At 42.8% G+C, this 15,095-nt stretch overlaps 1 protein-coding gene across 1 annotated transcript; it reads right to left on the reverse strand.

The window, feature by feature from the left end:
• Positions 1-753: 753 nt before the first annotated feature.
• On the reverse strand, positions 754-14,568 carry Llph (LLP homolog, long-term synaptic facilitation factor). The gene is made up of 3 exons (XM_076853076.1): positions 14,487-14,568; positions 13,429-13,640; positions 754-1,126 (listed from the first exon to the last, which is right to left on the reverse strand). The coding sequence occupies exons 2-3, from the start codon at positions 13,631-13,633 to the stop codon at positions 948-950; spliced, it is 384 nt and encodes a 127-aa protein (XP_076709191.1). The 5' UTR covers positions 13,634-13,640; positions 14,487-14,568; the 3' UTR covers positions 754-947.
• Between the last annotated feature and the right edge of the window lie 527 nt (positions 14,569-15,095).

Here is a 15,095-nt window from a genome sequence, read left to right on the forward strand (position 1 = left end):
AAGCACCTGGAGAAGTGGATTCTGAAAAACATACTCTGGGAAAGCTGTACTATATTATATTTAGGCTACACAATATTAAAACTGAAGAACATTAAGTAAGTTTCTAGGAAAAATCTGAGGTACTTTAATTTGAAACATATTGATTTGTATAAATTCACATATTCCACCAAAGACTTTTAAATAATTTAATGGAAATTTCTGGTCTTCTCTAGTACTAGGAAACCTTCATAATGTACAAAAGAAGAAAAGATCAAAGTTTTACACACAAAATATCTTTTATTCTGAATTACAGAAATCAAAACTTCAATCTAGTACTATTTATAAGACCCACTGATGTCACATTTTTTAAAAATATAACTAGATAATAGCTTTTTAAATTTGAGTTCGCTCAAATTTGTCAGTTTATCATTTTACCTTTATTGGATGATTTTACCAAGTTGTAAGATCCAACAATTACAACCACATCAATTTTTTTTTTTTTTTTTGGTACCAGGGATTGAATTTAGGGGCACTCAACCACTAAGCCACACCCCAAACCTTTTTATTTTTTGAGACATAGTCTAGTTGCTTAGGAACTTGCTAAGTTGCTGAGGCTATTGTTGAACTTGTGATCCACCTGCCTAAATCTCCTGAGCTCCTGGGAGCACATGTGTGCTCCAACACACCTGGTAAACCATATTAATTCTTGACAGAATTTTGATGTCTTATAGTATATAGATATTGAGTGACATCCAATTAAAACTTCAATATACCTTTCATTTACCAAAGAAAATACTTTATTCAAGTTCCCAAAACAAACTTGAGGGGTTATTCTGGGTTTGAATTGAAGACAAAAAGTCAACTTAATATGAAAATGAATAGTTTTCATTCAGTGACAGTCAAAATCAATGTATACATTCTCCAATCAAACATCTGTCCCATGTAGAATTCTTCAAGTTTTTAAGAGTCTACCAGGCCAAACCCTTTGCTGCCTTTGCTGCTTTTGCTTTGCTCTTCCCCTTTCCTTTTTCTCGCTTTGCCTTCAGTCTTTTTCTTTGCCTCTGGTTCATCCACACAGGGTACTGTCCATGCTGGTCTAGAAGAGTCTTTCTGTTTCTTTTAATCTCAGTCTCCATTTTCATGTCATCTGAATTAAAAAAATATGGAAAAAACTATTAACACTTACCCCGTGAAAGCATATGAATGCATTGGGCCTATCAGAACCGAAGGCAGTCTGAAACTGCAGAAAAACCTTTTCTAGAATGCTCTCATTCACTCAAACAAAACTCCTCGAAGCAAACTTGAGAAAATCAGACACATGCTATATATTACTATAATCATGAATGACCTAAGTGTTTGTAACTACAGGCACCATCTATTTACTCACTGAGGAACTTTTCTAAAGAATGCTGTCCTGATTGTGCTTTGGAATAATACAGTCAAAAAGGAAGCATTAGGATTTATGGCTTTGAGCTACTGAATTAGTGGATAAATGTATGGTTCTGAGCACATATGAATTGTAAGAATGCTTCTCACATTAAGTGATTCCTTAAGTTACATAAGACAGTTGAGCCAGTAAGAAGTGCATCCATACTTCTAATGGACAGATCTTATAAGTAAATGATGAGGAATGACTGGCCATTTCTTATGAACTTGAACTAAATTTTAATGAACTTAGAAAGAACTTAAATGAAGTCAATGGAATGGTTCAACAGCAGGCTGTGGTAACAAAGATAAGCATACAACAGAGAAGAAAGACCTGGACACATCCTGGGGCTGTGCTGGGGTTGCCACACTTCTAACCAGGTAATACCCAGAGACCCAGCTCTACTAACAGGGAACTTGACTGAAGTTCCATGCAACTATGCTATGGCATATCTGTTACTAATCTTATTAACTGGTAAGGAACATGCCCAGAATGTCCCTCTCATGTACTTAACCAAGTTATACAAGATCTTCTATCATCTTTACTACCTGATGTTATATTCGATAGTCACCATTGTTTCCATGCTGCCTAAAATAGTGCTAGTATTTAATAGTTACTCAGTAACTAGTGGTTGAGTGATTACTTTAGGTAGGTTCTGTTAAGAACATGGAAAAAAGACTTGAGATTTTAAGCATGCCAGTGATAAGATTACTATAATGGTATAGGCAAGAGATGATGGTTGTTTTAGTCAGCTTTTTCGATGCTGTGACTAAAAGATCTGGCCAGAACAATTTGAGGGCTCACAGTTTCAGAGATCTTAGTCCACTCAAGATGAGGCAGAACATCATGGAGGAGTATGTGACAGAGGGAAGCAGCTCACTTGGTGATCAAGAAACAGAAGGAGTCTCCACTCTCCATTGTAGTAAGCCATTGTTGTAAATTGTGGCCGCCATTAGAAGATGGCGCCGGCTTCCACTGTGGCCTGTGATAAATCAAATTCCTTTGTGGAGAGTTGGCACGATATCTCTTGCCACCCTATAAGAAAGATCCACGCGGCGGCTTAAGATTGGTACGTGGGGGGCTTTATTAGGCTGTGCTTGGGCCCTCGGTGGAAGAAAGAAGAAAGAAAGGGAGTCACTAAAAGAGACTTAAATCAAGGCCTGAATAAACTGCTGAAAGAAGATTCCTGAGTTGCGTCTTCCTTGCGGGCAAGGGGTCGCGACAAGTGGTGCCGAGAGACCCGGGAACCAGAACTTTCAGCAGTCAGGGGTGGTGCACCAATTAGTCCCAGGTAAGGTGGGACCCGCAGGTAAAGCGGAAGATCAGTCCTAGATAAGTAGGACCCGCATCAAAGCGGAGATTAGTCCCAGACTAATTAGTCCCAGATTAATTGGGACCCGCTGTCAAGGCGGCAGCTCCTCTGTAAAGCCAGAGAGAGCATTAAATCTTATTGCAGCTGCACTGTGTACTTTTGCTCTTACTTTCACTCTTGTTTGTTGTGTGTCTTTTGTTGTGTCATGGGTGCCGTATCTTCAAGTCCGCTTCTCCTGGCCCTAGATAACCTGTTACATTCCAAGGGCCTAGAAGTGAAACGTAGTACTTTACAGAGATTTTTACAGAAGACAGATATTGCTGCATCGTGGTTTCCGTTCTGGGGCAGCTTTACTCTGCCTAGCTGGGATAAGTTAGGCAGAGACCTTGACTTTGCTTCTGAGCAGGGCATATTAGAGGGTGGGGTGATACCCCTTTGGAAGATGATTCGTAGTTGCCTCACAGATAGCAGATGTCAGGAAGCACTTACTAAAGGACAAGAAGTTTTACAGCAGTTACATGAAGAAAGATCAGAAATGGCAGGCAGTGAGGTATTTCAGGAGGGTGGGAGTGTGCGGAGCGAGAAACAGGGGAGGAAACAATTATCTCCGGCAGGCAGTGACGTATTTCAGGAGGATGGCAGTGTGCGAAGCGAGAAACAGGGGAGGAGGCGATTGTCTCTGGCACGGAGTGAAATATTTCAGGAGGAGGGGAATGTGCAGAGCGAGAAACGGGGGAGGAAACGCCTGTATCCAGATCTCAGTACACTGCGCACACTCCCATGCAAAAGTGGGTCAGAAGAGGAGGAGGAAGAACAGGAGGAGCTCGGGAGACTGTCTCGGCAGCTAGGGAATTTAACTATGGGAGAAGGAAACAAAAATAAACAGGAGCTCAAGAAAAATGATCCTCCAGACCCGCCGCCGTACGGTGAGGGTGTTTCGAGGAGAGCTTTCCATGCCCAAACATGGAGGGCTGTTAATGCTGAGATGGGTCTTGCTTATCCAGTTTTCCAGGATGACAATAGGGGAAGATTCCATGAGCCCTTAGATTTCAAAATTGTGAAGACCCTGGCAGAGTCTGTGCGTACTTATGGGGTGGATGCCGCCTTCACATTAACTCAGGTGGAGAGTCTGTCTAGATACTGTATGACTCCCTCTGATTGGGCTAGCCTTGTTCGGGCTTGTGTTTCTCCAGGCAAATATTTGGACTGGAGAGCCTTTGTGCTAGAGGGTGCTGTAGAGCAGGCTGCCCAAAACTATGCAGCAGGACACCCCCATTGGGACAAGGAAATGCTTTTGGGACAAGGCAGATATGCTAATCAACAAACAGGATATCCCCCTGAGGTATATGAACAGATCAATAACATTTGTATCCGTGCATGGAAATCACTCCCAAATAGAGGAGAAGTGTCTGGCAATTTAACAAAAATCATGCAAGGCCCCACAGAACCTTTCTCGGACTTTGTTGCTAGGATGGTGGATGCCGCAGGAAAAATCTTTGGTGACCCTGATAGAGCAATGCCCTTGATTAAACAACTTGTTTTTGAGCAATGCACCAAAGAATGTAAAGCAGCAATCGCTCCTTATAAAAACAAGGGCATAGAATCTTGGATGAAAGTGTGTAGAGAGCTTGGAGGACCTTTAACTAATGCAGGTCTTGCAGCTGCTGTCCTTCGGATTGCAAAAGGGGGCGGTCCTGGTGCCGGAACATGCTTCCATTGTGGTCAATCCGGCCATTTCAAACGTGACTGTCCCAAAAAAGGCAATTTTACTGGACCTCCTCGCGGTGGCCCTTCTAATGGCCCTCGTCAACCGGGGCTGTGTCCAAAATGCAAAAAGGGGAAGCATTGGGCAAGGGAGTGTAGATCAGTGAGGGACATCCATGGACAGCCTATTTCAGCTGGGCCAAAAAACGGCCAAAGGGGCCCCCGACCCCAGGGCCCACGAATATATGGGGCAATGGAGAATGTCACACCCGAACCCGAGACATGGCCTTCTCTGCGCCATCCCACGAGATGCGGAGAGCCACTACAGGTGCCGCAGGATTGGACCTCTGTTCCACCTCCAGACTCGTATTAACACCTAAGATGGGAGTCCAATTGGTGGAAACTGAGTTCAAAGGGCCTTTACCCCCTGGCACTGTAGGTTTGTTAATTGGACGTGCATCCTCTATCCTACAAGGTCTTCATGTTTTCCCCGGAGTTGTAAACCCTGATACTGTAGGGGCAGTAAAGGTTATGGTAGAAGCTCCAAGGGGCATTGTGTCTATCTCCCCAGGGGATCGGATTGCTCAATTGCTAATTTTGCCTAGTTTGCATAATCACTTCCCTGCTGACTCAAGGTCACGGACAGGAAATCAGATTGGTACCACCGGAGGAAATTGTGCCTATTTGTCACTGGATATGAGCAATCGCCCCACTTTGGAATTAAGCATAGAGGGTAAATCTATTGTGGGACTGCTGGACACAGGAGCAGATCATAGTATCATAGCCCTTAAGGACTGGTCTAGGGGATGGCCAGTGCAGGCTTCTGATCAATCCTTAAGAGGACTTGGATATGCCCAAGCCCCTCAAATCAGCTGTAGACATCTATCTTGGAAGGACTCGGAAGGACACGATGGTACCTTTCAGCCTTATGTACTTGATTTACCTATTTCTTTATGGGGCCGTGATCTGATGAAAGACATGGGGTTCACTCTTAATAATGACTATTCCCCAGTGTCTCAGCATATCATGCAAGATATGGGGTATAAGCCAGGTCTAGGACTAGGAAGGCACCTACAGGGACGTAAGCATCCTGTGCAAGGTCATCAAAAGCTTAACAGGTTTGGTCTGGGTTTTTCCTAGGGGCCACTGGGGCTCAAATACCCATAACATGGCTCACCGAGGAGCCTGTTTGGGTGCCTCAGTGGCCTCTTCCCTCGGCTAAACTGGCAGCAGCCCATGATCTAGTCAAAGAACAACTTGATTTGGGTCATATCCAACCTTCTACTTCTCCATGGAATACTCCCATATTTGTCATTAAGAAAAAATCAGGGAAGTGGCGCCTACTGCATGATCTACGAGCAGTTAATGCTCAGATGCAGCTTATGGGGCCCATTCAAAGAGGGCTGCCTCTGCTCTCCTCTGTTCCTCAAGGCTGGCATATAATTGTTATTGACATTAAAGACTGTTTCTTTTCCATTTCTTTGCATCCTAAAGATTCCCAACGTTTTGCTTTCACCCTTCCCTCGTGTAATCATGAGGAACCAGATCAAAGGTTTGAGTGGGTGGTGTTGCCACAGGGGATGGCTAACAGTCCCACGATGTGCCAGATGTATGTGGGAAAGGCACTCGCACCTCTCAGACATAAGTATTCCTCCACCAAGATCATTCACTATATGGATGATGTGTTATTGGCCGCAAAATTAGAACAGACAGTTTATGAGGCTTATAAAGAACTCGTGATGCTGTTGGCTCAACATGGACTGCACATCGCACCTGAAAAGGTTCAAACGGGGGATTCTATCAGGTTTTTGGGAGCGACAATTGGGTATGACAAATTAAAACCACAAAAAATTACCATCAGGACTCAAGATCTCCGAACTTTAAATGATTTTCAAAAATTGCTGGGAGATATTAATTGGATAAGAGGATATTTACATATTCCTAATATTGTGCTCCAGCCTTTGTATGCTACTCTTAAGGGTGATCCAGATCTTGCTTCCCCTCGTAGCCTCACTACTGAGGCTAGAGCGGCCCTTATAAAAGTAGAACAAGCTATACAGCATGCCACTCTATGCAGGCTCCAGAGTGATAAACCTTTCCAGTTATGTGTGCTTGCCACTATGCGGCAGCCTACTGGAGTACTGTGGCAAGATGGGCCTTTACTATGGATCCACCCACATGTATCCCCAGGAAAATCCTTAGAATATTATCCTGATGCTGTTGCAGCATTGGCACTTAAAGGGATTCAACAAAGCATTCAATTTTTCGGCCAATCACCTTCTTCTCTTATCATACCCTACACTAAAGCTCAACTTAATGTTTTATGTGCTACTCTAGACAACTGGGCTATTCTGTGTTGCTCGTTTCAAGGGAGTATTGATAATCACTACCCTTCTCATCCATTACTCCATTTTGTTAAAGAACATCCCATCATTTTCCCTAAGGTAACTTCATCCAGTCCAATTCCGGGGGCTGTTAACATTTTTACTGATGGTTCCAAGTCTGGAATGGGAGCCTACGTAATTAATGACTCTCCCCCTATCCAGCATCAATTTGCTCCTGGAAATCCACAATGGGTAGAACTACAAATTGTTATTGAAGTTTTTAAACAGTGTTCTTTTCCTTTTAATCTTATTTCGGACTCCAGTTATGTGGTACAAGCACTAAAAGTCCTGGAGGCCGTGGGAACTATTAGTGATGCCCACAATGTGTCTGTTTACTTTACTCAGCTTCAACAGCTTATCTCTAACCGCACTGCTTCTTTTTATCCAATGCACATCAGGGCTCACACCTCTCTTCCTGGTCCGTTATCCCAAGGTAATGCCTGTGCGGACTTAGCCACTAGAAGTCAATTGATATGCTTGGCTTCCTCCTTAGAGAGGGCTAAGTTGTTTCACCAAAACTTCCATGTTAATGCATTAACGCTGCGCAGGCGTTTTTCCATTTCAAGAGCGGATGCTCGGCAGATAGTATTGCAATGTCCCCATTGTGTCACATTTCTTCATCCCCCTAATTATGGAGTAAACCCACGGGGATTAAAGCCATTGATTGTTTGGCAAATGGATGTGACACATATACCTGACTTTGGTAACCTTAAGTATGTGCATGTTTCCGTTGATACATGCTCTGGAATTATCCATGCTTCTGCTTTATCGGGAGAAAAGGCACGTAATGTCATTACTCACTGTTTAGAGGCATGGGCAGCATGGGGTGCACCTGCATCCCTTAAGACTGATAATGGACCTGCTTATACTGGCAGACAATTTACAGCTTTTTGTTCTACTATGGGAGTGCAACTTACTCATGGTTTGCCTTATAATCCTCAAGGACAAGGCATTGTTGAACGTGCTCATCGCACCTTAAAGGAAACTTTACAAAAACAAAAAGGGGGAATAGGAGCTGAACACACTCCTAAAGAACGCCTGTCCTTAGCTCTCTTTACCATTAATTTTTTGAATTTGGATATTCATGGTCGCTCTGCGGCCGATAGACATGTGTCCCCTCAGCCCTCTGTGATTGGCTATGTTAAGTGGAAGGATGTTCTCACGGGCCAATGGAACGGCCCTGACCCCGTGCTGACATGGGCACGAGGATCTGTATGTGTTTTTCCCCAGGATCGTACGGAACCGTTGTGGGTCCCTGAACGCTTGACAAGAAGAGTCTCGACATCAACTGACCAGCAACAAGAGATACCACAACAATCCTGTGATGAGGATCTTCATTCTGCTAAGTGCTCTGGCTCTGGTGCTGGTGCCGATGGCACAGGCGACACCAATGCGGTGGTGGGCAGTGGCACGGGCATGGCCAATGCCGATGCCGGTTCATGGTAATTCTAATGTCCTCCCCACTCTTTTTTCTACCTCATGTGAGATGTCTGCTCCCTGTGCCTCTCCTAGAGGGGACATGGAGAGAATTTTTAATCAATCTCAAGTTAATCTTACAGGAGTTTTTTGTTTCAGCCTTAAAAACGCTAATTGCATTAGCCTTAAGACCAAAAATTTGACTAACTGGGAGGAACCATTGCGGTCCAATCAGGTCTCAGGAAGCATTATCAGTGCTGTATTGAGCAAAGTAGCTTCGGGGAAGCAATCAGGCTCAGGGACCCCCGCAAACAGCAGCTCTGCTCTTAACATAACTACCTTGGCTATTATCTCCGAGGTACTAATCCCAGTGCCTCCTTCTTCTAGTAGTATTTATAAGGCCACTCATTTTAAGGCCTCTCCTTACTGTTCCCCTAATCTTGGTTTCCCCCCAACATTTACGCCTTGTCAGGATCATTCTTGGGAGAAACATCAAGTTGCTAAAGGTTTCTCCCTTTCCCCCTCTCTTAAGAGGTATGTTTATAACTTTAACAATAGTGCCAGCTCCTCTACAGGAGTAGGTTGGTCCTGGTTTCAGTGGCTGATTTCTAATGAAAAGGGGGCTTCAGCCGATATTTCTGCATTGGCTCAGTTGCTAGGAGCCAAAAGTTGGCTGGCTAATATTTCTGGTACTGTTAGGGAAAGTGAACAAGGTAATAGACTTACATCTGTTTCATTCAACTCTCTGTTGTATAATGCCACATTGCCTCCTGCAATGGTCTGTGTCCAATCCCCTTTCTTATTCCTTTTGGCTGAGGCCACCTCATCGGAGATGCTGGATTGTTCTCATACTACCTGTCTCTTATCTGAGTGTTGGAATGGTTCCTGGACTATAGCAGTGTTTATGAAAATTCCAACTTTTGTCCCAATCCCGGTCACTGCGGATCCTGATAGATTCCCTATTGTTGAGCTACTTAGAATCCGCAGAGATTTTGAAATCACAGCGGCTATAGTGACAGCCGTGGCGATATCTGCTGCTGCAGCGGTTACGGCCGGAGTGGCTATGGCCAATCAAGTACAAACTGCTGCCACCATTAATCAAGTTGTCCAACAAACTTCCACTATACTTGAATCCCAAAATACAATTAATCAACATATTTTGTCAGGGATTTTAGCTGCCAACCAAAGAATAGATTTACTCCAAGCTCAGGTAGAAGAATTGGCTGACTTAGTACTTTTGGGTTGTGTTGACCAACGTGCACATTTATGCATAACCTCTGTCAGATTTAATGATTCCAGGAATGCTTCCCGCATCATTGGCGAATATTTGGCTGGAAATTGGTCCATGGAAGCGGAAGACATGATCCAGTCTCAACTAACCCAGATAGCTGTCTTGAATAACACCCGTGTTGATCCCGTGACTTTGGGTCAATTCACCGATTGGATATCTTCTGCTTTTTCCTTTTTTAAAGAGTGGGTGGGGGTAGGCATTTTTGGTGCAATGTGTTGCTTTGGTATGTTTCTCTGTTTGTGGTTTCTCTGTCGCCTCAAGGCCCGCAATGCTCACGATAAGGCTATGATCATCCAAGCTCTTGCAGCTTTAGAAAGTGGCAATTCACCTCAAGTCTGGCTTGCGCAGCTTAAACAGTAAATCTTTGACATGGCCGTTGCACCCCAAGTTGTTATAACATTGCACTGGGATCGGCATGTCTTTCCTCGTTATTCTCTTAGTGTTGGAAAGCCCTTGCACTCTGCCGGTCTTGCTGCCATTGCACGCAGGTGGGTTTCCACACTAATACTTCTCTATCGCCTTAAAGTCCGTGCCTTTCTTTCAGGGTGCTGTCAACTCGTTTGTCATTGTGTACAGCCACAGAACAGCCTCAGCTGTCCCCCTTCGTCCACCTTCATCACGATGCAGGATGCGAGGCAAAGCACTGCACTTGAGTGATCCTTCAACGGACCTCAAGGAAAGCATGTCCTATTGCATGCGGGTTTGACGTCCACACCCCCGCCCTACGAAAAAAGGCGTCGGCTGATATGGGGTCAGGTCTGGGGAAGGGCCCTCCTTAGGACTGAACCATACATTGCAGCCACTTCTGCACAGTAGGATAGGACCTCTACTTTCGCCTGCATTGTTTTATAAATTAGAAGGGGGAACTGTAGTAAGCCATTGTTGTAAATTGTGGCCGCCATTAGAAGATGGCGCCGGCTTCCACTGTGGCCTGTGATAAATCAAATTCCTTTGTGGAGAGTTGGCACGATATCTCTTGCCACCCTATAAGAAAGATCCACGCGGCGGCTTAAGATTGGTACGTGGGGGGCTTTATTAGGCTGTGCTTGGGCCCTCGGTGGAAGAAAGAAGAAAGAAAGGGAGTCACTAAAAGAGACTTAAATCAAGGCCTGAATAAACTGCTGAAAGAAGATTCCTGAGTTGCGTCTTCCTTGCGGGCAAGGGGTCGCGACACTCCATATACAAAATATATACCACAAAACCACACCCCAATTCCTACCTCCTCCAGACAAACCCTATTATTTCAATTACCACTCAGTTATTCCTATCAGGGGATTAATTCATTGATTGGGTTAATATCTTATAACCCAATCATTTTTACTTTGAACCTTCTTGCATTGTCTCACACATGAGTTTTTGGGGGACACCTCACATTCAAACCATAACAATAGTCATTTGAATTAAGATGAATGCAGGAAAAAAACAGATTCTGCTGAAATTTTGAAATAATAAATAAGATTTGTTAATGGTTTAGATATAGAGGAAAAAAGAAAGGATGACTACTAATTTTGTGGCTTAAGAAACTAGGCAGGCAGCTGAAAAAATAGAAATAAGGAACATGAACTTTAAGGGCAGCAATAAAGAACCATCTTGATTACTAAGTGGGACTCTCCTCACCCTCAGTCCTGTCCCCATTTAGCTCCTGAAATACTCTAAGAATGAGGGCATTCCCTAGACATTCCCTAGGCAGGAGATGGATGAGAGAATGCCTCTTTGAGGATGATGAGAAAAAAGAAGAGCCATAAATTCTGACATAGGAGATCTCCTAACAGGACCTCCTGTGTTCACTCCAATGACTCTACAGGTCTAGCAGTTAATAGACCCTTCCCCGTGCCTTCACTCCTTCCAGCTTCCAATCATCATTTTAGTGCCTCACTTAAATACAAGCAATGAGTACTGATCACCAGATACCTGTGAAAAACCTCTAATATAGAGATAGAGATAAAAATTTAGGAACAGAAGGGTGGGGATGAGACAGGGAGAAGCCCAAAAGAAAGATAGACCATGCAAACAGTAGATCCAAATTTCAAAAACTATAATTAATACCCCCAGTGAGATTAAAGAAAATATAGATCCATTAAGAACAGGAGGTTATAAAAATTAAACAATAAAAGGGGGGGGAAAACTTTGGAAATGAAAATTAGTAACATTAGGGCTGGGGATGTGGCTCAAGCGGTAGTGCACTCGCCTGGCATGCGTGTGGCCCGGGTTCGATCCTCAGCACCACATATAAAACAAAGATGTTGTATCCACTGAAAACTTAAAAAAAAATAAATAAAAATAAATATTAAAAAGAAAATTAGTAACATTAAATAACACAAGAACTAGAAAATAAAGTTGAGGAAATTATAGAATATAATGAAAGAAAAGAGAGGAGAGAAAAGAGAAACAGGAGAGAAAAGAAAATTAAAGGATCAATTAAAGACTCAGGAGTGCATGGGAATCTGGCATACAGATTTTAAAATCTTTGGCTTTATTAGTCATTAGGGAAATACAAATCAAAATTGTGGGACACTAACCCTGTACATTGCTGGTGCAAAAGTAAAATAGTGTGGCTGAGGTGGAAAAGAATAAACAAAGAATGATATGATCCAACACTGCCATTTATAAGTATATTCCCCAAAAAAACAAATGCAGGCATTAAAAAAAAAACTTATACACAAATGTTCACAAGAGCACTATTTATAAGAGTGAGAAGGTAGAAGCAACCCAAATGCTGTTCAACCAATGAATGGATAAATGAAATACAGTATACAAAGCAGATATTAACTTAAAAAGGAAGTATTGATATATGCTACAACATGGGTGAAACTCAAAAATATCATGCTAAGAAAAGAAAGGCACAAAAGACTGCATATTGTATGATTCCATTTCATATTCAAAACAAGTAAGTACATAAAGACACAAAGCACATTAGTGGTTGTGGAGGCAGAGGGTTCAAGGCTCTTTAATAGGTACAGGGTTTCTTTTTAGATGGTGAAAATGTTTTGGAACTAGAGATGATGGTTACATAAAACTGTAAATGTACTAAGTGCAACTGAATAGTATACTGTAGGGAGAGGGATTGAGTAGAAAGAGAAAATTTAAAAATGGTCATTTTGAAGAATGGTAAAGGAAACTTTTAGGATTGTAAGGTTGAAGAATACTGCTCTCTTCCCTGACCATATATACCACATAAACATTATTTCAAGAGTATGAATGCTGGGCTGAGGATGTGGCTCAAGCGGTAGCACACCTGCCTGGCATGCGTGCAGCACCACATACAAATAAAGATTTTGTGTTGTGTCCGTCGAAAACTAAAAAATAAATATTAAAAAATTCTCTCTCTCTCTCTCTCTTTAAAAAAAACAAAATTAGAGTATGGATGCTGAGAGTGCTTAATTCAACTTGTTGCCAAATTGGTGCATTAGGATGTGAGATCCAACAAACTTTTTGCTCTGCTGAAACTAGCACCTTATACAGTCTCTACCTTAAGACTATGGTTAAGACACAGAGGTCCCTGGAGTTTGTGAAAATAAAATCCAGTGAAACTGTGATTTTCAGGATAACTGATAAGTGCATAAGACTCACAGTATGTTAAACTTGCAAAGAAGACCTCTTTCTATTCTGTGGGGGACTCTGACTGAATTGTGCACCCTTCCAACAAGTCTAGGTTTGTCTCCTGTAGTATCATCTACTCCTCAAGCAGATTATTGTTTAATTACACAAGATCTATCTTGAATAATCCACAACATGCCTATCCACATGAACTGGTTTTAAAAGTTTAGCACAGAATTTCTTGTAGCAATGTAGCCTTCAATAATAAACATGAGCAGATTTGAAGGTAGGCAGAGAGCAGTTACAAAAAAAAACAAAACCCACAAAAAGAAACTAATATAATTTTTTTTTTTTTTTTAAATAAAGCACATAAACTCACCTTTTTCATCATTCACCACACTCTGCGTTTTCTCTTGGCAATGTTTAGGTACCACCACAGTTGCTATTTCTTCAACATCTTTCATTAAAACATCACTGCCAACTTTGAGAATATTTTTAAGTCTGTTGAGCTCTTTCGGAGCATTCTTTTTCCTCTTTTCAGCCCGCATCTTCCTTTTCCACTTACTCCGTAAGCTTTTAGCCATCTTTTACCTGGCAGTTAACAAAAAATAGACATTCAAAAGCAAACTGTTTACTACTAAAAAAAGGCATATACTTGGGAAATCAAGACACCAGGTATTTCTCTACAAAACAGGAAAAAATAGAAGATAAACTCTTCACTCTTCAAGATTTATGACAGCTTAATGTGCAACTTATGTGAGGGTCAATATGGCTCCTATTGTCACTAAATAAATAACAATTAAGAACGTTAAATCAAATTCCTAGTGGTCAAAGGCAAACTGTAAATAAAGCCAATTCTGAAACCTCCTTGGTTTCCCTACAAAATAGAGTAATTTCCCCCCAAATGCAAAGAGCATCACCACCTTAAGTTTACTAATTAGGAAATGACTTTGACAAACTGCCCTCCAAGGAATGTGGGTACCAGGAAAGTAGAGGTTACAGATTGTATTCACCCTTGAATTCTTCAGTCCACAGCGGTTTGCGCACAGTAAAGGATGAAGGGTGACTAGCTGAATACCAAAACACGAATGCCAGCAATCACAAACCTACTTGGCCACCTTGTCTACGAGAACCCAAGCCCGACAGGGGGACAGCATACAGGATTGCGGAATAGTCTTTGAGGGTCAAAGTTAACCTTAGCATGACTGATCGACAAGAAAAGGCTTCATTTTACACAGAAAATGAGCAAGTCAAAGGGCCGCCATCAGGAGCCAGGAACTCTCGTCCTTGACCGAGTCCTGGCTTTTTACACCGAAGAGATCAAACATGGCGCAACAGGGTCAAAGCTTGGCACGAAATTTTCCACAGGCAGCAAATCAAGCCCCAGGTCTCACACCCTACTGTACCCCGGAGGGAAGACGCAAGCAACAAACTCACAAGATCACGTTTTGCAAGAAGCACGCCACCGACTGGAAGCCCCCAACTTCCGGCTTCCGCCGGTGAGCGGAGTGCATGCCGGGAGTCAGTACGGCCTCTAAAGCTTCAGAGGCGGGGCAGGCTCTGACACGCCTTCTGCTTTAGGTGTTGCGCAGACTTTGAACCCTGGTAGGTCCCATACCTGCTCGGAAATAGGATTTAGACAATTCTAAACTGCGGTCCAGTTCCAGTCGGCGGTCTGGACGTGTGTTTACCTGCTTCTGGGAAGTGAGCGCTTTAGCACCCGAAACTTAGCACAGGGAGTGAATCCCGCCTGGGAACTGTGCACCCAGATAGAGCAAAGCCCACCTTTAAAAGCTGACCTCACTGGCACCAGCTACTCTAGAAGTTGCTTAAAGCCAATCATCTTAGATCACGGGTTCTTTCGGAGATGTATTGAGGTCATCCTTATTTGCAGCCTGGAAACTCACTTCCATCTGATGCAAGACACTGAAGATAGCAGGAAACAGTTTTATTTGACTGCAGCCAGGTTCAGAGGGCACAGCTTTTGCTATAATCAATCAATCCCCTGTACCCAGAGGTCAATAGTTCCAGAATTTTATACCCAGT

This window comes from Callospermophilus lateralis, chromosome 4 (assembly GCF_048772815.1).
Source record: "Callospermophilus lateralis isolate mCalLat2 chromosome 4, mCalLat2.hap1, whole genome shotgun sequence".
NCBI lineage: Eukaryota > Metazoa > Chordata > Mammalia > Rodentia > Sciuridae > Callospermophilus > Callospermophilus lateralis.